Here is a 27,268-nt window from a genome sequence, read left to right as displayed (position 1 = left end):
CAGATCAATGTTATGGGAGTCAGCTGCCATTGCATTGTGTCTGTTTGACCAACCCAGCCCAACTTTGCCCAGACTTCACCTGACACCCAGTGACTGGCTGCAGGAACACTCACTGAGTACACCCCAAACAAACAGAGTACACCTACTGACTGAACAGTGGCAAGCGTAAACCATTAGCTTTGAAAACTATTTTCCTTTGGCACCTACTGCCTAATTTACAAAGTTGCACTTCTTCAATGTAAATATGTGAATTGGTGTGGCTGTGATCATGGCTGATTTGACTATGACCTCAACTCCGCCTTCTCTGACACCTTTGTTAATCACGCATCTGTCTGACCCAGCATTAGAAATATTCGATGACCCTACCTCTACTGCTTGCTGGCGAAGAGAATCCCACAGATTCAAATTGTCCTCAGCCCCGACCGAGTGGGGGATCCCTTCCTACTCCTTATTCAATCAGGGCTCCTGCAGCTTACTGCTGGTCTGTGTCTCTGCCAACAGTGGGTACCATGTGAAGACTGGACAGTCTGCGCGACTGGCAAAAGGCCACAATACAATCAGACAAAGAATGGCAGCCGCCACCAGTGGCTCTGTAACCACATTCAGAGGAGGAGCTCTCATCTCTCTGACAAGGAAAAACATTCTCTCGTCATCAACCCCATCATTTCCCCTCAGGATCACGCATGTTTCTATAGGATCACCTCTGATTCTTCTATACTTCCCTCGATCTAATCCTTTGTCTATTTCTCTTCCCTTGCCACATATTAATCTCAGCTATAGGTTTAATATTGCAATTTTCCTTCCTGCTTCAATCAGTGCTGCTCTCAATACAACATGCTTTTTAGTTTTCCTTTCAAGAGGGGTTCAAATTTTAACCAAGAGACAAAATTTGTAACATCTGCATATCTCTGCCATAACATACTGAAATGACAACATTGTGAAACCATGTGAAATTTATTAAAACACTTGGTGTAGGAACTAGTTAGTGATAAATAATTGAGTCAGTTTGGTTATTATGCATTTATGTATTAAATCAAAGCAGCTGTTTTGCAGATAGACTCCACGTTATGAAAGTGTAAAATTAACTCCTTCACTTATAGAAACTGTTGTTGGCCATTAGAATCCCTCTATCTGTATTCCATTTTCCTCAGATACAAAGAGATGGTCAAGAGACCAAACCTTTTGCTCTCATCTCATCAGCCTTGGTCTTAGTTCTTAATGGGGTTGAAGGGGGTGGGGAGGGCAGTGAGTAGTGGATGTGTGTCTGTGGAACCAGGTCACTGACTTGTCCACATCTTTGTTCTGTTCCAGACAGCATTGAACACTTCATTAAACACCAATATATCCCCTTCATTAATCTCCAAGGGAAATAGATTTAAGGGATGGGGCAGAGGATCTAGAGGGAATGTGAGGAAAAACATTTTCACCCAGAGGGCGGCAAAAAGATGGAACTCAGGTCCTGTAAGGATGGTAGAGGGAGAAAACTTTATTACATTTAAGTAGTACCTACACATGCTACAAGGCATACAGGCTAGGGATCAAATGTTGGAAAATGGTATTAGAATAGCTACCTGCTTGCTTTTGAGTGGTACAATTTAGATTTAGATTCAGATTTAGATTAGATTACAGTGTGGAAACAGGCCCTTCGGCCCAACAAGTCCACACCGACCCGCTGAAGCGCGACCCACCCAGACACATTCCCCCCACATTTACCCCTTCACCTAACACTACGGGCAATTTAGCACGGCCAATTCACCTAACCTGCACATTTTTGGATTGTGGGAGGAAACCGGAGCACCCGGAGGTAAACCCACGCAGACACGGGGAGAATGTGCAAACTCCACACAGAGAGAGTCGCCTGAGGCGGGAATTGAACCCGGGTCTCTGGCGCTGTGAGGCTGCAGTGCTAACCACTGTGCCACTGTGCCACCCAATTTGATGGGCCGAGTGGCCTTTTCCTGTGCTGTAGACCTCCATGCCACCAGCACTAAATTCTGGAATTTGTGAACAAAATTTAAAATGCCAAAGATGGCAGCATGACATTCCACTGTCGTGCTGGCGTGATTATTTAACTAGATGAGGAAAAATGTAAAACTGATGGCTCCCCTTTAACTGTACACTGTGTCGTAAAGCATATCATCTTATTTAGAAAAAGCATCTACTGATCATTTCTGCTGGAAAACTCAACGATTCAGTTGAAACCGAAAATTACTCTTGCTTAATGAATCTTCGCCGAAATGCCAAGAAAAGAAGAGTGCAGATGAAATAAAGTTCCCACCACCAGGAATCCAGCAATAAAACAGCACATTGCAAAGATACTGCACTCTGAATGACTGCATGCATACCCTGCCAGGACTCTAAAACAACATTAGGAATTGTGTATGACTTGTCATAACTGGTAACCATGCAAGCAACTGATCATAAAATGACAGAACTACTAAAAAGTACTTCACATCCTGAATGTAATGCCGAATGACTATAATCTCTACGATTATATTTAAGAATATAGTTTTCTTCTTCAGTTCCATAATATATCAGGCCAAGTCACCAAAGTCCCAGATGACCATAGGGCTGGTCGCTTATTACAGAGAGAAAGATGACTGGTGGAGAGTTTAACTCATGGGCCAACACCTCTCAGGCAAGGGGTGAGATTAAGGCATGCCCTTCATTGTAACCTCAACCATCTGGGAATTGAACCCCTGTCATCCAGACAACTGACCTCCAATATATCGTAGATGCAACGAGGGAACAGCAACTTCACTAAACATGGCTGAAGGTTTCAGTAGATGATCCCACTAGCACTATGCATGTAAGTATAATTGTAAACAACAAGGACCTAATCACTACAGCTGGTAGCTTATACATGTATAATAGGATCAGAAAGGAAATGGGCTTCCTTTATCATAGAATCCCTACAGTGTGGAAGCAGGCCATTCGGCCCATTGAATCCACACTGACCCTCCAAAGACCCAGACCCAGACCCGTCCCACTGCCCTATCCCTGTAACCCAACATTTCCCATGGTTAATCCACCTAGTCTGCACATCCCTGAACAGTATGGGCAATTTAGCATGGCCAATTCACCTAGCCTGTACATCTTTGGCTTGTGGGAGGAAATTGGAGCACCCAGAGGAAACCCATGCTGACACGGGGAGAACGTGCAAACTCCACACAGACCGTCGTCCGAGGCTGGAAATGAACCCGATTCCCTGGTGCTGAGAGGCAGCAGTGCTGACCACTGAACCACCGTGCCTGACTAACACGGATGTATTTGGTGATCATGTTGGTCTGATAAAGCAAAGTAGTACTTACAAGATTTTCGTTGGTTAACCTAGTTATCTCATGTTGCAGACTGGCCTCAATGCGGGCCTCTGGGGGCAGTTGCAAGTTCTGGGCCAATAACTGCTGCTGACGATTGATCTCCTCTTTCAAATTCTGCACCTCCCCGCGTAAGATCTCCAGCTCATTCTCATAGTTCTTTTTCTGACCCTGAAGCTGAGATTCCAGCAATCTGCAGACAAAAAACAGAGGGCATTATCAGACTGCAACTGTAGCTTTCTAAAATCATATGCAACATGGTCAACCCTCAAGGTTACAGCGGTGCTTGTGCGCAGTACTCACATCATGACATTCTTTAAACCTTTCAGTGTGTTACAGGAAAGTGAGGGAGTGAAAACATTCAAGAAACTCTTTTAAAATAAGAAAGAAAGTAGAAGGCATCCTCATCGTTTAACCTACCAACTAGTGAACTTTAATATTAAATCTTCATCGTCAAGTCAGAGTCATAGAACTATATATAGCATAGAAACAGACCCTTCGGTCCAACTCGTCCATGTTGACGAGATATCCTCAATTAATCTAATCCCATTTGCCAGCATTTGGCCCAATTCGCTCAAAACCCTTTCTATTCATATATCCATCCATATGTCTTTTAACTGCTGTCACTGTACCAGCCTCCACCACTCTTTCTGGTAGCTCATTCCACGCACCACCCTCTGTGAAAAGACTTCCTCTTAAGCCCCTTTTAACTCTTTCCCCTCTCCCCTTAAACCTATGACCTCTAGTTTTGGACTCCCCCACCCCAGGGAGAAGACCTTGTCTATTTACCCTATCTATGCTCCTCATGATTTTATAAACTTCTATGACGTCATCCCTCAGTTTTCACTGCTTCAGGGAAAACAGCCCCAACCTATTCAGCCTTTTCCTTAGCGCAAACCCACCAACCCTGGCACGATCCTTGTCAGTCTCTTCTGAACCCTTTCACGTTTCACAGCATCCTTCCTACAGCAGGGAGACCAGAACTGAATGCAGTACTTCAAAAGTTGCCTAACCGCAGCATGACCTCTCAATTTCTATAGCTTCTTAAGTAACGCTTTGTGAAGGTTTAAACAAATAAAGCAAAAATATGACATTCACACTAACAGCTACAAAAACTAGCTGCTGGATGCATATTGAAGACCACGCCTTGTGGATCTGGCTTTAAAGAGTCATGAACATGGCAATAGTGACAGGTTACTAATGCATTTCCCAAAGAGTTCAGTATTAGAAGTTCCCGGGTTAATTGCCTTTGTGTAGATGCTTCTTCTACTGGAAAGAATGAGTTTGAAAACTACATGAATGCTGTCCTCCTTTAATGAGAAAATTCATACCTGGATTTATTTTTTCTCAATTACATTTTACACACATCAGAATATAGGATGCCAGCACTGAGGAACTTCTTCAGTGCAACAAACAAAATATTGAGTTATATTGCCACCAGCTATAGAGCAAAGCTCCCTTTACTCTATTTAATCTTGTGGTGAGTCTGAGTTGGACTGGTAATTAACTATAATTTTGTGCTGGGGTCATTAGAAACAGAGTTCAGATTGCCTCTTTTCACAGAGGGCCAGCAGTCTGGGTGAGATTTTGATGCTGTTCATAAACTGCATTGCATGCTCCTCAGCATTCAATCCGTTAGATCATAATTAACTCTGTACCAACTGATTTTTGTTTCATCACTCTTGATTTAAGAAAGGGACTGTCTGTCACATGCTCTAAGGTTTTAAGAGCTGCCACCACCATGTTACATTTCACAGTAACTTCTTTACCATTGTTATTCTCGGATTAGCAGTACATAGCTGTTAAAAAGGATTATTTGGCCGTCAAGCAGAAGATGTGCATAAAAACTACTTTGAAGATATTGTACAGCAGCTATTAAAAAGTTCCATTAGAATTCACCATCCACTTGCGAGATTTTCTCTTAAACAGCAAATTCTACCTTAGGTTTTGTTAACACAGTAAGTCTACATCTACAAGTTTGAGTAGTTTTCACCATAACATTAAGACATGACAGTAAAACATGCCAAAGCATATTTCTATAAGGTAAGTGCACAGCAACAATGGTTGGTTAGTGACAAAGTGCAAATGTAGAAAGGCCCTCGGCATAAATGTGGTAACCTGTTGGTTTGTTTTAACCCTTGGTAGGCCATCCAGAGCTCTCCATCCTCATTCAGCAAATGGCAATCCTGTGTTGGTCTTCCATGAGCACAAATTCGCAAACAGGGAAAAAGAAGGGACAAGTGATGGGAATGAGTATGAAATGTTAATGACAAGGCTCACAAATGATGGCAACATACAAGAGGGAGATACATTCAGACTGGATGAGACTACAGTCATAAAACATTGACTTATAACCATCTCACATTAATTTCACATTTCATTCTGCTTTTGAAATCAAAATTTTGCATATTAATAACGTACAACCAGCAAGTTACATTTCTGCAGTTGTTAACATTTTTGCAAAAAAGTGCTTCCAAGACAATCAGACAAAAACAGACAAGGAGAATGAGCAAAACAGAAACATGTTATTGTCTAGAAATAACAAAATAAATAATTGCTATGGTGGCTACTGAAGACATGCGTTCAATCATTCGAACAGTGTTTTGTTTAATACAATGCTGAAGATCCTTGCATTGTGACAAGTTGAAGCAAAATTCAATGGTCATCTACCTTTTACAGAAAGCAACACTGCTATTCCCAGTTCATGCACTAGTGGGGGGGGGGGGGGGGGGGGGGTGGAGAGTGAGGGAGAAAGGGGTCATGGTGAATCCAGTTTGGGATGTGCAGGGGTTGCATTCCTGGGATTTTCCACAGTGTACCCCAAAATGGTTCATCAGAAACATTGGTGTTATTCAAGGGCAAGGTTAGATCCCCGCAAACAAAAAATAATGAGTTTTCAAAAGTCAGAAGTTTGCTCTCTTAACAGCAGGGAGCTAAAAGGTCCCTTTTTCCTTCAGATCAGTTTCCAAATAGCAACTTTGATATTTGCTGTCACAATGGAACTGGCACCTCTGCTGGGCACATGCCCAAACCCTGGGAATGATCCTGTCCCATCCTATGGTCCAGGATGCGGTCAATGTAGACTGCAGGTGGTCAGAATTCATTGAATGCTGCACTTTCACCAGGGAACCCTGGAATTTCAGGCTCAAGGTCTCATCCAACTTAATAACATCCGCAATGTAGGAGGAAATTACTGCAGCTGCTGGAATCTGTTTTGAAACTCAAAAATTCTGGAGATCACAGTGGGTCAGCATCTGTGGAGAGCGAGCAAGCTAACATTTCAAGTCTAGATGACTCATCAGCTCTTTTAGTTAACAATGAATGGAAATCAGTCAATTAATCAATAATTTACACCAAATGCTGTGGTGAAAGGAAGGTTATTTTTCAGATCTCAAAAAGGAGTTAATTATGGCTCATCTGAAAAGGGAGATTGATCTTTTGTAAATCTCCAGTGAAATAGGAACATACTTGTTTAATACTTTCTTTTCCCTTCTCATTTTCTCTTCTAAAGGATTATATCCCCTTCCTATATAAAGCAGCTTCTGATGCTGGATCCAAGTGACAATTCACACACATGCGCCTTGACACCAAGTGTCAACAAGATACTTGACTTTGGAGGCTATATCATGGATAAACACAATGCTGGCTTCACCCAAAATCCAGACCCCTGCACTGCCAGGAAGTGTTCAGAAGCAGTAACACCAGCTTGACTTCATCTTTCTCACCCAAGGAAACATTTTGAAAAATTTTAACTAAAAGATAATTATAGTTTTGAGGCACGCCTTTGGCTAAGTCACATACCATTTGTATAAGTCACAACTTAAGTTATCAGGTTTTTATTCACATACTGATCAAACAAACTCCTACCTATGTTCACAATCTCGTACAATGACTTATGGGCAAAAGACCTGCACAGAACTACAGACAAATTGGTGAGACTTATTCCAATGATCCAATTTTGCTACATTGTGGAAGTGGCATATTTTCTGCCCCCCTCATAACAGTTCCCAGTGCTTCCAATCCCATTACTGAGCTAAACATGGATAAATCTCCAGCACCTGATCCCAGGACGTTGTGGGAAATTAGGGAGGTTTGTGGGGCCCTTAGCAGAAATATTTGCATCATCTATAATCACAGGTAAGGTGCTGGAGGACTGGAGGGTGGCTAATGTGCCTTTAGTTAAGAAAGGCTGTAAGGAGAAGCTTGGGAACTTACAGACCAGAGAGTCTGACTTTGGTGGTGGATAGGTTGTTAGAGGTGATTCTGAAATTTAGGATATACATGCATTTGGAGAGGCAAGGATTGATTAGGGATAGTCAGCAAGGCTTTGTGCAAGGGAAATAGTGTCTCACAAACTTGGAGCTTTTTGAGGAAGTAACCAAAAAGATTGATAAGAGAAAAGCGGTAGACATTGTTTACTTGGACTTTGATAGAGCTTTTGACAAGGTGCCAAATGATAAGCCAATTAGTAAAGCTAGATTACGTGGTGAGCTTGCCAATTGGATACAAAATTGGCTTGATGGTAGGAGACAGAAGGTAGTGTTGGAGGGTTGTTTCTCAGACCGGAGGCCTGTGACTAGCAGTGTGCCGCAAGGATTGGTGCTGGGCCCTCTTCTGTTGGTCATTTACATAAGTGATTTGGATGAGAATATAGGATGCACGGTTAGAAAGTTTGCGGATGACACAAAAATTGGTGGTATAGTGGACAGTGAAGAAGATTATCTAAGAGTACAACAGAATCTTGATCAATTGGGGTCAATGGGCTGAGGAGTGGCAGATAGAATTTAATTTGAATAAATGCAAGGTATTGCATTTTGGGAAAACAAACAAGAGTAGGACCTATACAATTTAAAGGTGGGACTCTGGATCTGTTGTCCAACAGCAAGTTCAGGTACATAATTCTTTGAAATTTGCATCACGGGTACATAGGGTGGTTAAGAAGGTGGTTAGCACACTTCTGTCATTGCTCAGATCGATAAGTAAAGGAGTTGGGTTGACATGCTGAGGTTGTACAGGACATTGGTGAGGCCTCTTCTGGAGTACTGAGAGTAGTTCTTGTCACCTGTTATAGGAAGGATAGTACCAAACTGGAGAGTGGTCAGAAAAGATTTAGCAGGATGTTGTCGGGAATGGAGGGTTTAAGTTATAAAGAGAGGCTGGACAGGCTGGGACTTCTTTCACTGGAGCGTAGAAGGTTAAGGGGTGACCTTATAGAAGTTTATAAAATCGTGAGGGGCATTGACAAAGTGGATAGTAAAGGTTTTTCCCCTAAGATGGAGGAGTTCAAAAGTAAGGGCCACATTTATGTTTGAGGTGAGAGGAGCAAGATTTAAAAAGGACATGAGGGGAGAAGATTTTTTTAAACACAGAGTGGTTAATGTGTGGAATAAATTGCCAGAGGAAATAGTGGATGAATAGTGGTACAGTTACAATATTTACAAGACATTTGGGTAATTACATGAATAGGAACCGTTTGAAGGGATATGGGCCAAATGCAGGTACATTGGACTAAATTAGTTTAGGAAGTAGGTTGGCATGGACTAATTGGACTGAAGCGTCTGTTTCCGTGCTGTATGATTCTATGACTCTCTTAACAGCATTCTAAGAACCAGGGTCCTCCTTGATACAAATACAGTTCATTGATTTAGATCTAATCTTTCCTACGTCACGGTGTCATTGTTACGAGGCATCCTCCCTTAATACACTATTACTTCCCTGGTTAAAAACATCTGAGAAAATAGTTTCACTGATTTGTGTCTCTTAATGGGTTGTTTTAGAAAGCTATATTTACAAGGCATGCTCTGACAGTCCTTGAGCTAACTAGAACTTGGTCAGTATTTATTTATTTACCTCAGGTTTAACATCATTTGTTAAGAAAAGGTATCAAAGAATATGACCAAGGATGATACATGTGGTTAGGCCACAGATCAGTCACGATCTCATTGACCGGTGGAACAGGCTCGAGGGGCTGAATGGCCGACTGTTATTCCTATGTTCCAAATTCTCCAGGGAACCCATCACAGTGCTGTCTGCAAACTCCCATAATACCCACATCCTGATGTTCTCCACAACCAACATCAAATCAGTCACCTTCTCAGTAATGTCCAGAATCACAACCTTAGAAATACTGTCAGAAACCATTGATATTGATTGACCAAATACGTGTGGTCAAATACGAGTTAGCAAATTAGTATCAAAGTAATGGGTGGTGAATGAAAAAAAAACGTACTGTTCTGATTCTCGAGCAATTAACATTCCATGTCAGAAGCTAATAAAAGACTTTACTCAAAGTCTTCCATGAATCATGATGACAATAATTCATTCCAGTTTGGCAGGATCTGCAGGTACGCTCACATTCATGGTTCCATTTTTTCATCAGGAGGACCAATTTAACTGGTTATCACAGGATGCTTCCTTCACCTAACGTACAAATATGTCTTGCTACCACCATTTTCATTGGCATTGCAATTTATTTCTAAAATCATTCTAATCCCTTTGCATCTACTGAAAGTCAGAGAGTCAATGACATACAGCACGGAAACAGACCCTTTGGTCCAACTCATCCATGCTGACCAGATATCCCGATCCAATCTAGTCCCACCTGCCAGCACATATCCCTCCAAACCTTTCCTGTTCATATACCAATCCAGATGCCTCTTAAATGTTGCAATTCTACCAGCCTCCACCACTTTCTCTGGCAGCTCATTCCAAACACCTACCACCCTCTGCATGAAAAAGTTGTCCCTTAGGTCTCTTTTACATCTTTCTCCTCTCATCTTAAAATCTATGCCCTCTAGTTCTGGACTCCCTTACCCCAGGGAAGACACTTTGTCTCTTTATCCTATCCATGCCCCTCACGATTTTATAAACCTCTATAAGGTCACCCCATCCCTATATCTCAAATTCTCCAACCCTGGCAACATCCTTGTAAATAGTTTCTGAACGCTTTCAAGTTTTACAAAATCCTTCCAATAGGAAGGAGGCCAGAATTACACACAATATTCCAACAGTGGCCTAACCAATGTCCTGTACAGCTGCAACTTAACCCCCCAACTCCTATACTCAATGCTCTGACCAATAAAGGAAAGCATACCAAATGCCTTCTTCACTGTCCTATCTATCTGCGACTCCACTTAAAAGGAGTTTTGAGCCTGCGCTGTAAGGTCTCTTTGTTCAGCAACACTCCCTAGGACCTTACCATTAAGTATATAAGTCTTGCTCTGACTTGCTTTCCCAAAATGCAGCACCTCGCATTTATCTGAATTAAACTCCACCTGCCACTTCTCAGCCCATTGGCCCATCTGATCAAGATCCCATTGTAATCTGAGGTAACCTTCTTTATTGTCCACTACACCTCCAACTTTGGTGTCATCTGCAAACTTACTAACTATACCTCTTATGCTCACATCCAAATCATTTATATAAATGACAAAAAGTAGTGGTCCCAATACCAATCCTTGTCAAAGGCCTCCAGTCAGGAAAAACAACCATCCACCACTATCCTCTGTCTTCTACCTTTGAACCAGTTCTGTATCCAAATGGTTGGTTCTCCCTGTATTCCATGAGATCTAACCTCGCTAACCAGTCTCCCATGGGGAACCTTGCTGAATGCCTTACTGAAGTCCATATAGATCATGCCCACTGGTCTGCCCTAAATCAATCCTTTTTGTTACTTCTTCAAAAAACTCAATCAAGTTTGTGAGACATGATTTCCCATGCACAAAGCCATGTTGACTATCCCTAATCATTCCTTGCCTTTCCAAATACATGTAAATCCTGTCCCTCAGGATTCCCTCCACAACTTGCCCACCACTGAGGTCAGGCTCACTGGTCTATCATTCCCTTACCACCCTTCTTAAACAGTGGCACCATGTTAGCCAACGTCCAGTCTTCCGGCACCTCACCTGTGACTATCGATGATACAAATATCTCAGCAAGGGGCCCAGCAATCACTTCCCTAGCTTCCCACAGAGTCATACGGTACACTTGATCAGGTCCTGGGGTATTATCCACTTTGATGGGCTTCAAGACATCCAGCACTTCCTCCTCTGTAATATGGACATTTTTCAAGATGTCACCATCTATTTCTCTAAAGTCTATATCTTCCATGTCCTTTTCCACAGTAAGTACTGATGCAAAATACTTGTTTAGTATCTCCCCCACCTCTTGCGGTTCCACACAAAGGCCGCCTTGCTGTTCTTTGAGGGGACTGGATATTTTGTTGACTTCATTTTATCGTTGCAATGCATTGCTCTTAGGATTCACAAAAATGGCTAACATTACTTGCATTCTATTTTAGTTATGCTTTTTAGCAGGCACATTTAAAAATAATCATCATTCAGGGACAAAGGTTTTGCTGACTGGACCAACATTTATTGTTCATTGCGCATTTGCCTTCAAGGTGGTGCGAGTAAATTGCCAAGAGGGAACCACTGCAGTCCATTTGGTGTCAGTAGCAGCAGTGTGCACTATCTACAAAAGGCACTGTGGAAGTTCACCAAGATCCTTAGACATCAAGTTCCAAACCCACGACCACTTCCATCTCGAAGGATGTCAGAAGACACATGGGAGCGCCACCTGCTAAAAGTTCTCCTCCAGCCACTCACCATCCTAACTGGAAAATATATCGCTGTTCCTTCACTGTTGCTGGGTCAAAACCCTGGAGGGCATTGTGGGTCAACCTACAGCATGTGGATGTGGCTGTTCAAGGCGACAGCTTACCACCACCTTCTCAAGGGGAAACTAGGGATGGTCAATAAATGTTGGCCAAGCCAGCGACATCCACATCCCATGAGTGAATAAAAGAAAAGGTACACCCACAATACTGTGCAGGAAGGAGTTGAAGAATTTTGACCAAAAAAAAACGGAAATTTTAAATAAATGTTTTTTAAAAACTTGGCAAATTTAAATTTTAATGCGTTGTCTTCAGCTTCACAACTGCACTCTATTGCAACTACCCGCTGACTGCACATTTGAGGAAAACTGAAAAACAGTTCTTAATTGATGAAACACTAACTCAATCTTTTTCAATGTTGCTTGGAAAAAAAGGCCTAAAAAAAAAACTCCACGAGGGTATTGGAATTCCAATGTCCTGTAGTTTCGGGTTTCAGAAACATGCACTTCTACAATGTGTAAAAGTACACAGCTGACAAGATTGAGAATTTGCACAGTATTGGAGGCAGTACGAGGAAAAGATTTTTTAAGTCAATTGTGAGATTAGAATTTGGAATGCACTGTCTGTTAAGTCATTAGAAACAGATTTAACAATAGCTTTCCAAATAAAACTGGATAAATACTCGACAAAGAAATAAAATGCCAGGCAAAGCGAATAGATCGAGTTTAAATGGATTGCCTTTCAAAACAGCTAGCATAAACCTGATGGACCAAATGGCCTTCTTCTGTGCTGTACTATTCTGCTGCTGTCTTATCACATTGTTACTAGAATCCATAAAGTAATTTTTACAGTTCTTTTAGGCTTCTGCATTAAATAACACACAGATATACCTCAGGATAGACCATAGTTATTCAACATAGACAGTAGGCTGTGTAGATTTAAAGCATAATCTTAATGATTGGGAACTACAGATGATTTGGAGATGGGGACCATGTGTAGTGTGTCAAATTTTGCAGTTGTCACTATGACGAGTGGTAGAGCAGAGTGTGCAGAGGATGTGAAACTTTGCAAAGGGACATAGATAGCTTAAGTGAGTGGGCAAAGGTCTGGCCGATGGAGTACAATATTAATAAATATGAAGTCATCCATTTCGGTAGGAATAACAGTAAAAAGGATTATTACTTGAATGGTAAAAAATTGCAGTATGCTGCTGTGCAAAAGGACCTGTGTCCCTGTGCATGAATTGCAGAAGGTTGGTCTGCAGGTACAACAGGTAATTAGGAAGGCTAATGGAAGTTTGTCCTTCATTGCCAAACAGAGTGGGTTTAAAAGCAGGGAGGATATGTTGCAGCTTTTTTGGGAGCTGTATGAGGTCACACCTGGAGTACTGTGTGCAGTTTTGATCTCCTTACTTGAGAAAGAATGTAGCAAATGCAGCTTCCTTGGATAAGCACGTGGATGATGATGGGATAAAGAGGGAGATGGGCTTATATTAGTTCATAGGTCAGCACAACATTGAGGGCTGAAGGGCCTGCTCTGCGCTTTAATGTTCTATGTTTTGGCACTGGAGAGGGGTATAGAGGAGGTTCAGTACATTGATTCTGGAGTTGAGGGGGTTGACTTGGATTATACTCATTGGAATTGAGAAGAATGAGAGGGGATCTTATAGAAACATATCAAATTATGAAGGGAATAAATAAGATAGACGTAAAGAGGATGTTTCCACTAGCAGGGCAAGAGGGCGTAGCCCCAAAATTAGGGGGAGCAGATTTAGGACTGAATTGAGAAGGAAATTCTTCACCCAGAGGGTTGTGAATCTGTGGAATTCCATTCACAGTGAAGTGGTTGAGGCATCCTCATTGAAGGTTTTAAAGCTCAGATAGATAATTCCTTTAATGTTCAAAAAATTAAGGGTTATGGTGAAAGGGCGGGTAAGTGGATCTGAGTCCATGAAAAGATCAGCCATGATCTGACTGAATGGTGGAGCAGGCTGGAAGGGCCAGATGCCCTACTCCTGCTCCTATGTCATCAAATCAGAGCATAATGTATAAACAATGTGTCCCCACACAACTGAACAAATTAATATAATGACAAAAATTAAATCTGTCCGGTGCTCAAAAACAATTACACAGGAAATTCTCTATTAGAAATTAACTTGCGTGCCAGATCACGGTTCCTGTATGATGTAGATCTCTGACACAATTTAAAAAAATCTCAACACCATCTCACAGCACTATAAGGATCCCTTTACAATATGGAATCCTTGCAATAATTCATAGTCATTTATCTCGTTCCAATATAAGTCACCCCTTTATATATTAGCAGTCCTTGCTCCTAAGTATAATGACAAAGTATCAGAACAAAGTATTGAAGAGGGTGTGCTGATTAATGAAAGAACAGAAATGATGAGCATGTTAAATGAACACACACTAACACTCACGTTTACACCAGTCCCTCCAGCAACATTACCTGTTGGTTTCTTTAAGTCCCAAGTATGCTTGGGTTATTTCACCTTGATCCTTCATCTTACGTACATCCTCCAAGAGGACCATCGGGTCTGTCATCGTCTCCTGAAACAAGAACCCATTGAGATTTCCAGCAATATTCACTGTGGGATTTCACAGTTGAACATAACACTTGTTATGGGCAGCAAATAATCATAGCATTGACTAGGGCAAACTGAGGGAAGAGGAACTAGAACTGTTAATACTTGATTTCTTCTGATGGGAACCAACAAAGTGCTCATGCAAAATTTAAATGGCAACAGTTAGGTCTGTTTTAAAAGGTGTTGACTTTCATATGCGTGCAGTTGTTGAGGACCATTTGCTGTTTCTGTGGTCTAAATGTTCTTTTCCAGCCTCCAAATGAGTACCATGATGCAAAAGGAAGGTAAAGGCACCATAATCCCAGAGGATCATAGCAGTGCTCTCTGGTTAGAGAGAGAGAGATGACTGTGGTGAGTTTAACCTGAGGGTCACCAGGCCTCAGGCAGGAGCTTCATGGTAACCTTAGCCAGGATGGGAAGTGAGCCCATCACTCTGCATCACAAACTAGCTATCCAGCCAAGTGAACCAAGCGTCCAAACAGATTCCCTTTAGGTCATTAAAAACAAGCAAAAATAGTAAGTACTTTGACTCATTCTTCAACAATTCTTGCTCACTCCAGCTTTTAAATTGAAAATATTCTCATATTCTATGTCCATTTTTCTAGAGGATCGGTGATGCATCAAAAAGGGGAATGGGTCTGGAAAACTGATAGTGGACACTGGTTGTAATGTGGAGAAAGTGAGGACTGCAGATGCTGGAGACCAGAGCTGAAAAATGTGTTGCTGGAAAAGCGCAGCAGGTCAGGCAGCATCCAAGGAGCAGGAGAATCGACGTTTCGGGCATAAGCCCTTCTTCAGGAATGAGGAAGATGTGCCAAGCAGACTAAAATAAAAGGTAGGGAGGAGGGACTTGGGGGAGGGGCATTGGGAATGCGATAGGTGGAAGGAGGTTAAGGTGAGGGTGATAGGCCGGAGTGGGGGTGGGGGTGGAGAGGTTGGAAAGAAGATTGCAGGTCAAGAAGGTGGTGCTGAGTCCAAGGGCCAACCCTCCCCCAAGTCCCTCCTCCCTACCTTTTATCTTAGCCTGCTTGGCACACATTCCTCATTCCTGAAGGGCTTATGCCCAAAACGTCGATTCTCCTGTTCCTTGGATGCTGCCTGACCTGCTGCGCTTTTCCAGCAACACATTTTTCAGCACCGGTTGTAATGTACCTTTATGATGTAAAGACCAGGCACCTGTGTCTAAAATGTGAGTAAGTAAAAACATTTAGCCATCAAAATGTGTTTCTGTGTAGAGCACTTACACAGACAGGTCCCAACACTGAACATTTTCAAAAACCTTAATACTTTTCCAAATTGGTCAGATAACAGAAAGGCATTTACCTTACTTTCCTAGGTTTGCATGTGGAATTGAGAGGAAGAATACAAAACAGTTTGTTAGTAACTTTAAGGCATTACTAGAACAGCAATATGAACCAAGCATTGACAAAGGAATGTAACTGCATTTCTATAGCACATTTTTTTTCCCATAATTTCTTAAAATAAACAATTGAAGTATATATGCATATCATTAAGTATTGGTGGGCCTTTTTGATTTTGGTGGGGTACATAAGTCTTACCTTATGTGCCATTGCTTCCTTTTGACTGACCAACTGGGACCGCAGAATGAGAACTTCCTCTTTACGAACCTCCAGTTCTTCACTTGATGCAGTCAACTGGTCAAGTAGAACTTTGTAAGCAGGAGAACCAGGGGCAGTAACATGTGGGGAAGCCTTCTCGTTCAGGGCTCTGTGCAGTTCATTGAGTTCATTCTTTAGCTTCTTATTCTCAGACTCTAGTTCTTGCCTCTGTGGAATAAAACATGGATTATCTAGTAAAAATGCAAAATTCATCGTAAAACTGAACTCATATAAGTTGAGTAATACCATTTCCTGAATACAGAGACTTAATACTCTTAATGCAGACGGGGAAACAGTTCTTCCAAGCTTATTTGCCTCCATTGTGTGGGTTTATATCAGCACCAATTGTGGTAGTGTGGTGGGTGTGTTGACAAGTGAACAAGTCTGTATGTAGAGAATGCTTGGAAGTCCACAAAGACACTTTCACTTTATGTGGAAGAACATTGCTCTAATTGGAATGAATCTTGCGAAACATCTAAATCACACGACTGTACTTGATATAATTTCATTATTAAGAAAAACAATATAAATTGTCGTTCCCTTTCTAAAGTTAGTCTTCTTGTGTTTCAGTCCTGATGAGTGCAAAATGAAAGGCTTCTAATTTATGTCTCTATTTCACAATGGTTAAGAGATCAGAAAAAATACCATGATTTACACTAAGCTGCACTCACTGTTACTTAAGCAGAAATTCCAAGGCCTGGATTTTGTCATCTGCCACTGACCTCAAAGAAATTTACTGACAAAGATCAGCAATCTCCAAGGCAGTGTTAATTTTATTTTGGTGCCAATTACAGGGGATCACTGGCATTCAGTGACATCAAGCAGATTGAGTAACCAATCACAGGCACAGGCAGTAAGTAATTGGGTATCTTTTTCACACCACTGAGTTTCCGCTCTGCTGGGTCACGTTGCAGACAAACTGAATATAGGCTCCAACCTCAGGGTTGTAACAACATTGAAGCTTCCAACACTTACTGTCATTACAATGGTGAAAGTGACAGTAACTTCTGGCATCCCCTTAGGTGCTGTAAAACACAAACATTGCTGACAAGTGATTCCAAATGCATCCCTGCAGATGGAAATCACTGATTTAATATAACTTTTACAATTCCCACTGGGATCACTCATATGGTGAGGGCTTTGGTTCTGGAGTGATATCATGCCAACTGCGATGCTGTATAAGAACTCTGTTCTTCTGAAGGTTGTAAACATGACCTGACTAAATTCTATATTGCAGAGATAGGCAAGGGGAGTAAGGTACTGAGGCTTCATGTGAAATCTCTGCCTAAATACCTGGATTTTAGCTGAATATCTCTGTTGATTGATACTTTGAACACCCAAACACCTCAAGGGAGTTCAGGAATTGAGAATGTGGATGGGACATCACTTTGTTGAATGGTGGGACAGACTAGAGGGGCTCAATGGGCAACTCCTGTTCTATTTCTTCCTATCAGGTTTGTTAAAAATATCTCAAGGGTTTCTGTCCATTGGTGCTCATACCAGTAGCTTCAACGGGAACCATTTATTGATGAGTCACTGGTACTGTTGCAGTTTTTCTGACAAATTCTTCAGGCAGTGTCCCCCTCCCTCACCATCATACAGCAGACCCCTGCCCAGGGAAGAACAGGAACCTGCAAGAACAGATCGAGCAGCATATGGCACCTTTACCTTGAGGGATTCATACTCCAGCTCAGCTCCCCTGGCTTTAACTCGTTGATCTTCCACTTCCTGGACACAGAACAAACAAGACGCATTAGCTGTCTGAGGTAGAAGGAAGCATCATGCCACAACTTCACAAATGAGATCTAGATTTCTTCAATCTCATTACCCTTCCAAGATTCAATGCTGAAATATTGCAAGGGCACAGGTCAAAGATAGTCTATGGAAGTCCATTTGCAGTGTTCCAGAAACTAAACCCCTCCCTCAAATCCACGTTCAATTGGACCTAAAGGGACATCTATTAATTCTACAATGGTCAAAGTCTCCAGAACATACCTTGCTTGGATCCCACTCTCTGCCATTTGACTGGATGGCAATGACACCTAATATCATAAGGCTGCGACTACAATCTGAACTCTCACCTCAACGAATGAGGCTTATGGGAGCTCCAACCAAAGGGCGACAGTGAGAGGAGATGTCAGCTCAACTGTGCCAACACCTCATTCAGAACCCACTTGGAGAGTGCTCAGTTATGGGCACCCCGAATCAGGAAGCACTCTGCCACACATCGGCTAAAGGAAAAGCTAGAATTCTCCCCCCCTTGGTGGCCCATGACCCTCTGACAATTGACCTTTTTCAAGATTGTGGCTGATGGATTTTAATTGGGTCGGGATATTGAGGGATACAGAGGAGGGCGGGCACGTGAAACCAAGGTGGGCCCATCATTTAGCTGACCGATGGGAACAAAGGGATTCAAGGCAAAAAATGGCCAGTTTTTGTTCCTATATAGGAGATGTTCCACATAATAATAAGGGGCATGAAAATCAAATCGGTTTTCCTGTGAAAAGGGGATGCATTTGCACCTATCAAATAAAAAAAGTCGCAGAACAACCAAAGTAGAGAATACTACACCGAACCAAGGGCTAGAACTACAGTGAGGGACATTAACTGAACTTGAAGCAAATTGACCATGTGCAGTTCGATATTATTCCAAATAAATATGTCTATGACTGGGACAAATGACCTACTTCTATGTTGGATATCCTATGTGAAAAGCACTAAATTCATCCAAAAGAGTGGGATTTAGAATAACCCTTCAATGCCCTTTCAAAGAGCCAGCACTTGAATAATGGAGTGAATGGCCTCCTTGCGTTGATTTGGATTCGTCATTGTTCAAATTTTACAGACCAGTCACTGAGAAAGATCCCAGCCGGAATTTCCCGAATGGTCGGCTTAGCGCTGGGCATTACCTTTGCTTTGCTTCGTAATGCTTGTTCCTCTTTCCGATCGAGTTCTTCCTGTAAGGCTTGCTTCTCCTGTTCCAGCTCAGTCACACGCTTCTGAAGTTTCAGGAACAGGGACATATCCAGAGCACCTCTCTGTTCTGGAAAGTCCTATTTCAAACAGAACAGTTATTAACACAGGAATCAAACGGCCCGCTTAACCCTCTCTGGAACAACACTGATGAAAGTTATCTTAAATTTACTTAGGGTTACCAACAGTCAATGAACAGGAATAGAGAGAGGATTTGAAACTTCAAATCTTCAGATTTACTTCCTGTTTAAACAGTCAGAGAGAATTAAAATCAATCCGATCAGTGGATTATCTGGAGCCACTGTACAATCTGTCATCTAGAACTGATCAAATTAATGCAAATATTCTAAGGCTTTAAGTTAAAGATAACACTAGCGTTTCTACTGGTTAATTTGGAATTATAAGTTCATGTAACTTTGTGCAGACACATTTTGCTGTTGACCTGTTGCTCAACAGCTGACGAAATTCAAACCATAGAGTTGACTTCAAAAAGAAATTGCATGGGCCCTTGAGGAGACTCCAGTGAAATGGAACAGACTGAATTGCTCTGCAGATAACTTGATGGGCTGGATGGTCATTTATTGTGCAGTAATGATTCTGAATTACACTATATTCGTGAGTAAGCGTTTCATTAATGATTTTCTCCAATTCCACTAAGGAAATTGCACACTCTTTACAGAAGGCTTTCCAGCATTTTACATTGAATAGCAGGTACCAACACCAAAACCAACAACTCACAATTGCCCCGAATGCCGGTGGTGGCAGAAGTTGCTTATTATGGAGTGGTGCCTTCAGCCGTTAATAAGTTACTCCTGAGATAGATATAGTTCCTAAGGCTAAGAGGTTCAAAGAATATGGGGAGAAAGTGGGAACAGGGGACTGAGTTGGATGATCTCACTGAAAGAGATAGGATTCTTAAGGGGCTTGACAGGGTAAATACAGAGAGGATGTCTCCCTTCATGGGATAGTCTAGTACCACAGGCAATAGTCTCAGAATAAAGGGCTCCATTTAAGACAGAGATGAAGAGAAAAATCTTCTGTCAGAGGGTTGGAACTTGTTAACAGCGAGACCTGTGTATATTTAAGGCTGAGAGAGATAGATTCTTAATCAAATTGGGGAATCAGGTGTTATGAGGAAAGGGAAAGAAAGTGGAGGTGAGGGATATCAGACCAGCTAGGAGAAAGTGAGGACTGCAGATGCTGAAGATCAGAATCAAGAGTGTGGTGCTGGAAAAGCACAGCCTGTCAGGCAGCATCTGAGGAGCAGGAGAATTGACGTTTCGGCATGTGCCCAAAACGTCGACTCTCCTGTTCCTCGGATGCTGCCGGACCTGCTGTGCTTTTCCAGCACCATATTCTCTACTCCGATACCAGATCAGCTGTGATCCTACTGAATGGCAGAGCAGGCTCAAAGGGCTAAGTGGTCTATCCCTGCTCCCATTTTCCACATTTATTTGGCAAAGTGCCCAATAGGAAGCTATTGTGTCCCAGTGGACTTCCTGATTTCTATGTTGTGACTGAGATGGAAGAATGTCAATGATGATAAATAATGGACTGAGTTCAAATATTTTAGAATTTAACCTTGCCTCACCCCGCTCCAATTGGTTTACTTTCTCTTTGCACATCGAGTCATACAACAGAAAAACAGACCCTTCAATCCAGACAGTCCATGCTGACCATAATCCCAAACTAAACTAGTCCCACCTGCCTGCTCCTGGCCCATATCCCTCCAAACCTTCCCTGTTCATGAACTTATTCAAATATCTTCGAAACACCGTAATTGTACCTCCAGCCGCCACTTCCTCAGGAAGTTCACTCAACACATGAACCACCCTTGGCGCAAAACATTTGCCCCCAAGTCTTGTTTAAATCTCTCCCCTCACCTTAAAAAATGTGTCGCCTAGTTTTGAAATCCCCCATCCGCAGGAAAAGACAACTACCATTAACTCGAAGTATACCCTCTATATTTTATAAACTCTTATAAAATAAACCTCTCAATCTCCTTCACTCCAGGGGAAAAAGTCCCAGCCTTTCTTTATAACTCAAACCTTCCATATGTGGCAACATCCTGATGAATCTCTTCTGCGCCTTCTCTAGTTTAATAATATCCTTCCTATAACTGGGCAACCAGAACTGGAAACAGTATTCCAGCGGAAGCCTCACCAATGTCCTGTACAACCTCAACATGACGTCCCAACACCTATCCTCAAAGGATTGAGCAATGAAGGCAAGCATGCCAAGCACCTTTTTGACTACTCTGTCTATATGCGATGGAAACTTCAAAAAAGTATGTCAACTTACTCTTTTACTTTTTACAGAAGTTGTTCACAATGCTGCCATTCACACCTCCTTTAGACAGATTCTTTGTCTCTTACATACTTGCATTAACACTTCCTCTGGTCTTGCACCATTCCACCTTCTCTGTCATTTAATCTCTCCAGTTTTTCACCTACTTCCCTTTTGTACTTTGCCTCCCACTGTCCTGTCTCTCTCTATCACCTTTCTAACTTTTCCCAATTCTCATAAAAGATTAAGAGCCTGGAATATTAACTCCTTTCTCTGCCCACAGATGCCAGCAGACCTGTTACACAGTGTTATAGAATTCTACTTCTTTGAACTGCCCAGTCTTAAATTTACTTTGTATAAATTTGTGGTGGACATAGGGCTATGTGTCGCTGGATAAACAGTTGAGGAAGGTTTGGCACTAACCTCTGGTCTTCGTGTCCCATCCTCAGCTTCCCCCGGCTCAGAGGAAAGCAGGGAGTTGTAGGTGTACTCTGATTCATTACTACTGTGCGTGGAATCTGTCCTTCTGTGACCAGGCTTCAACACATTCTGTAAATGGATGGGCACATCCGCCGTTAACTTACTTCAATCTAACCAGAGGCAGATCCGATCAAACCCATTCCATTCTTTTAGAGCTTTGTTACAAACCATGCAAAACAATATTGTAGATCCAATGAAATAAAAGTAGAATTACAATAAAATGGAAGCTATTTGTGCAACCCATACACGTCATTTTTATGCAAGTTACAATTACATATGCTAACATTGTGTACAATGCAATTCATTTCATAATGTTTTTTTTTAGAAGTGGCCTTATCTAATACTAAGGAAGAATGATTGCTAATCGGTGAAGAGGGAATGAAGATTAAAATTAAGTGTTGGTTACTTACGCATGTAATGTGTCGACAGGTGAATAATAAACCAATTATTTTGTGGATTGTAGATGGAGTATTAATTGTATATCAATTGTGGTTAACAATATGGAGATGCAGGCCATTAACTGAGTGGATACTTGGTCACACAGAAAGGATCTTTTGCTGCAGTGGTAATGTCCATACCTCTGAGCTAGGAGGCCTGGGTTCAAGTCCCACCTGCTCAGGAGTTGTGTAATAATCTCTCTGAACAAGTTGATTAAAAATACCGACTTGGCTATATAGAAGGGGCTCTGTGGTGCATTGACAGACAGGTGAAGATCTCACAGAAGGGGAGCAGGAAATAGTTTGGGAAGAAGAGAGAAACAAAACAGGGTTAAAAGCATCAAGGGAGTAGGTGAAGCTGTGGACAAGAGCTTGATGTCTGAGATAAGCACTGATGGTGATGTGGTTACTTACTTCAGAAGGTTATAGGAACAAATGTGAATACAAAAGATAGGAACCAGAGCAGTTTGTAACGTGGGACATTGTCAAAGAGGCTGGTTGTTCAAGGAGGGGTCACACTGCAAGGCTGAGGAACAGCGTGTCGGGAGTGAAGCTCTGATTGTCATACTCATACGTAAATTTGGCTTTGTGGAGTGAAGATATATTCAAGATACTTACAACCAAAGATATTTCTTCTTTCAAGTTATCGTAACGTTCTTCTAATCGGCAGAACTCATTAAGAAGAGACTGGTACCTGGACCTCTCATCATTGAGGTCAATCTCAAGCTGTTTGGTCTCTTCCTCCATTCTCTTCTCCATTGACTCTGCAATTGGATCCAAGGTCAGTATTACTAAACCAGAAGATGAAGAGACCTTACTTCCAATACAGTGACATTGATATTAGATTAGATTAGATTAGATTAGATTACTTACAGTGTGGAAACAGGCCCTTCGGCCCAACAAGTCCACACCGCGCCCGCCGAAGCGTAACCCACCCATACCCCTACATCTACATCTACCCCTGACCTAACACTACGGGCAATTTAGCATGGCCAATTCACCTGACCTGCACATCTTTGGACTGTGGGAGGAAACCGGAGCACCCGGAGGAAACCCACGCAGACACGGGGAGAACGTGCAAACTCCACACAGTCAGTCGCCTGAGGCGGGAATTGAACCCGGATCTCCGGCGCTGCGAGGCAGCAGTGCTAACTGTGCCACCGTGCCGCCCACTCAAGGATCCAACACTTCATGTTTGATATTGTCAGAGCCCCCATGTTATACTGCTAAGAGGGATAGAAAGCATGACACCCAGGGAGTTATTGCGTGGGACAGTGCTTTACTGCAGGGTGCTGAAGATACCAAATAATGGGCTGCAAACAACACATAGTAAGCTCCACATTTTGGTTCTACCTTCACAAAATGTCACTGCCCTGAGAGAGGTGAAAGGCTGATTGCTGAAGGACCTTCACACCCCATAAAGCAGCCAGTTCAAGAAAACAACTGGCAATAGCCCAGGAATACATCACTTCTTAGCTATGCTGAAATCGCTTTTAAACTAATGAAACAAACCAAGATTTCCGGCATCCCCAGTATTTTGCTTTTACTTAATGAATTGATGCATTTTTAAATACAGACTCATCAAGGTGTTGTGACCAACAACATTATGTACCAGGCACTAGAAAGTAATGTTTAAAAATTGCTCCATTATTGAAAAGGATTTATGCACTTTTTTTTGGCAGTTAGTGAATTTTCTTTTTCAAATGAATAGAGTGAGACTAACTATCCCCATCCCAACATCTGTAGGATATGGTGAAAAACTGCGGGATAAAGTCAGCAGCCGGGGAATACTCTCAGTAGCTGGCGAATCTCTGACACAAAGTTTGTTGCTATTGTTGGGAGGCCAGTTGTCAAAAACCCTGGGACTTCCGGCACAATCCTGGGCCAAACTACCTTCAGCAATGATGGGGGCAGTCAATCGCAAGGTCAGAGGTGGCAGTGACATTCCCAAGATGAAAATCTTGCTGCATAGGTCATAAAATAAAGCTTATGATGCTGTCCTCAATATTTATTTTAAATTACAATAATTCCTAAAGCACAATGCTCTCATATGATTCGTTTACAATTTTTCACTGACGCTCCCCACAAGGTACAGAGTTTCAATAAATCTATGAAGATCCTGGGAGCTTTAAGCTCCTCTGCCTGGTCAGGCTGCATGTCACCCTCACAGAGAGATGCAAGTGTCACCTGTTATCTCTTTGGCCTGTTCCTGAATTTGAAGATTCAGATCCTCTTTCTCATTCTTCAGTAAAGTGTTCTGCTCCTTAAGCTGAGACACCATCTGTGAGGAAGGTTATGAAAGGACAATCTTAATTGTTTTACCTTTCTTCACCATCAATACAGTGCCACATGACTACCTTCATATTCCCCAGTCAATCCCGCAATCCCAACTTTCGTCATTGTCCTGGACTGCCACGTAGATAGTTTAATCTCACACTAGGAAAAACCAGGACCGATTCAGCAGTGGCATTCAAAACTAATGTCTGGACAAATTAGGTCATCTACAGATGCTAGCGTTTAGATAATGAATTTAAAAATTACCTTCCAAGATTTAATTTGAAATTGATGTTTTTTCTAAAAGGATAGTTTAAAGCTCCTACACAACTTGAAGAACTGGAGATGGAGGACATTCTCACCAGTTCTGTTTCCTCTTTATATTTCACTGCTCCTTCCTCAAGGTGTTTTTTCTGAGCCTGCGTTTCCTTGAGTTCCTTCCGTAGAATTGCGATCTCCTCCAACAGGCTGGTTATCTTGTTGGAGGACACTTTGGCATTTTCTTCGTTTACACGCAGCCGATCGACCTCTGTCCGCAGCTTCTCCGTATCGTTGGTATAAACGACCTCCAAATTGCTCAACTTCTCCAGTAGCGATTTAATCTCTTTTGTCTACATTGAGACAGAGGGAGGGAGGGTTAGTGGAGTCAGTAGCCCAGTGAGACAGCAATGAGAATCCAAAAGGTCACTATCTGATTAATTGGAGAGTAGAAGCATAGTTCTGAATCGAGCTAAACTGTGGAATTGGCTTATTGATGCTTTCAACAAATTGGACTATTTGTATGTGCCAGAAAAAAAAACAATGGGACACTGTTTAAAATTGAACATATGTACGTTATGTAGATAATTTACCATGGAAGTCTGTTTATGTTAGACAGAAGCACAGTGCACAGTGGTTAGCACTGCTGCCTCACAATACCAGGGACCCCAGTTCAATATCAACCTCAGGTGACTGTGTGGAGTTTTGCACATTCTCCCCATGTCTGTGAGAGTTTCCTCTGGGTGTTTCTCCCACAGTCCAAAGCAATGCAGGTTAGAATAATTGACAATATAAATGCAGGGATAAGCTGGGGGTCTGGGTATGGGTGGGATACTCCTTGGAGGATCAGTGCAGACTTGATGGTCTAAATGGCCTCTGTCTGCACTGTAGGGTTCCACACTTCCATCTTCACAAATCATTGGGTTCGGGGTGGCGGTACGAAGGTGGGGGTGGGGGTGGTACACTGATTCAGAGGCCCAAAGCTGTAAGACATGAGTTCAAATCCCATAGGAAGTGAGAGAGCCTAAAAGGTAATTATTAAAAATGCCCATCTCATTATTAACAATGAATAAATTACATAATGGTACAAAAACCCCTCTAGCTCTAATGTACTTCAGGGAATGAAATCTATCATCCTCAAATAGTCTTGTCAATCTGTGCCTCCAGACCCATAGCGATGTGGCTGACCCTCAGCTGCCCTCTGAAATGGCCCAACAAGCCACTCAGTTGAGTGCAATTAGCAATGAGCAATTAATGCTGCCCCGTCATCAATGCTCACATCCACTGAAGCAATATAAGAAATACCCTTGTATTCATCGCCCAAACAAGCACCAACAATCCAGTAGAATGAAGACGAGCTGGCATCAGGAGTCTGTAGTGCAGGTGTGTGTGCGCGCGTGCGTGCGTGTTGGGGGACTGGTGGTGTTGCACTCTTCAGTCCTGCCCAATAGAATGTTAAAGCTTCATGTATTCCCAGCCTTACTGTTTAGTTGGCTGTGCTGTCCATGGACTGTGTGTGTGTTTGTTGTGGGTGACTGTAGCCTCTGTTTCATTTTTCCAGGACTCTTCGGTTGTGCTTTTGGTTGCACTTCAACCCCATGCCCCTGATCTGTGGGCAATTGGTGCAAAGTGGGTGCTCTGTAGGCCTGGACTCAGACATGGCTAAAGTTGCCATCAACAGGGCAGGCAGCAGGGAGGGGATGGTGGTGCCCTGATCACGTGCCCCTTTCTTGTGGCTACCTTTATGCCTGGATATCTTTGGAGGGGGAGCAGATGGTGTCCACCAATATCCTCAAGGCACTTAGAGAAAGAGGTGGGCACCACAGGATGTGTGATGCATTACCTCCTCGAACATTACTTGGATTTAGCTCCTCCTCTTGCTTCCCAACTTTTTTGTTCTCTTTTTAATCACTGTCACACTGCCTCTAGTGGGCAGTTCTTGTAATTTGTTAATTGAATCATTGATAGGGTAGGTGATTTGTTAATTTGGTAATTGCATCATTGGAGGAGTGGGTGATTTGTTGGTGGGTTATAGCAATAAAAGGCAATATACTGCCTGCTAAAATATATATCCACTATCTTACACTCCCTCAACTCTCCAATTTTCTTCTCTCATCTTCTAGAAATATCAATTCCATTAATAGATTAAGCTCCCACCAACTGCAAGCACTCTTTCTGTATCTCTGCTCTCATGGCCTTTTTTTTTAAAAAATCAACGAGCTTTAACATTGACACTCAAAAAGTGAACAACGTCACAATCAAGACTGAGTCCATCCTCATCCGGAATCCAGATACTTCCAGCAGAGGTCAGTGCTAGCAATGTTTGTAGTAACTCTCCAGCAGCCAGTGTTCGATAAGGTTGGGTTAACTCAGCAACAATAACTTGTACTTAGGTAGGACTGTAT

At 42.2% G+C, this 27,268-nt stretch overlaps 1 protein-coding gene across 5 annotated transcripts in view; it reads right to left on the bottom strand.

Moving 5' to 3' along the window:
• myo5aa (myosin VAa) overlaps positions 1–27,268 on the bottom strand; it is a 276,751-nt gene that overhangs the window by 22,074 nt on the left and 227,409 nt on the right. For 3 of the 5 annotated variants that reach the window (XM_072565069.1, XM_072565071.1, XM_072565070.1), the window contains exons 22-31: positions 24,968–25,216; positions 24,519–24,612; positions 22,950–23,095; positions 21,838–21,963; positions 19,065–19,208; positions 17,824–17,883; positions 16,096–16,323; positions 14,401–14,501; positions 5,436–5,513; positions 3,312–3,510 (exon numbers count right to left, since the gene is read on the bottom strand). In XM_072565069.1, coding sequence (XP_072421170.1) covers positions 3,312–3,510; positions 5,436–5,513; positions 14,401–14,501; positions 16,096–16,323; positions 17,824–17,883; positions 19,065–19,208; positions 21,838–21,963; positions 22,950–23,095; positions 24,519–24,612; positions 24,968–25,216 — 1,425 coding nt within the window. The remainder of the gene's footprint in view (positions 1–3,311; positions 3,511–5,435; positions 5,514–14,400; positions 14,502–16,095; positions 16,324–17,823; positions 17,884–19,064; positions 19,209–21,837; positions 21,964–22,949; positions 23,096–24,518; positions 24,613–24,967; positions 25,217–27,268) is intronic. The other 2 variants (XM_072565072.1, XM_072565073.1) reach the window with 1 other exon arrangement.

Source organism: Chiloscyllium punctatum, chromosome 48 (assembly GCF_047496795.1).
Source record: "Chiloscyllium punctatum isolate Juve2018m chromosome 48, sChiPun1.3, whole genome shotgun sequence".
Taxonomy (NCBI): Eukaryota; Metazoa; Chordata; class Chondrichthyes; order Orectolobiformes; family Hemiscylliidae; genus Chiloscyllium; species Chiloscyllium punctatum.
Note: the sequence above shows the minus strand (reverse complement) of the source record. Positions and strands in the feature narration are given on the sequence as shown.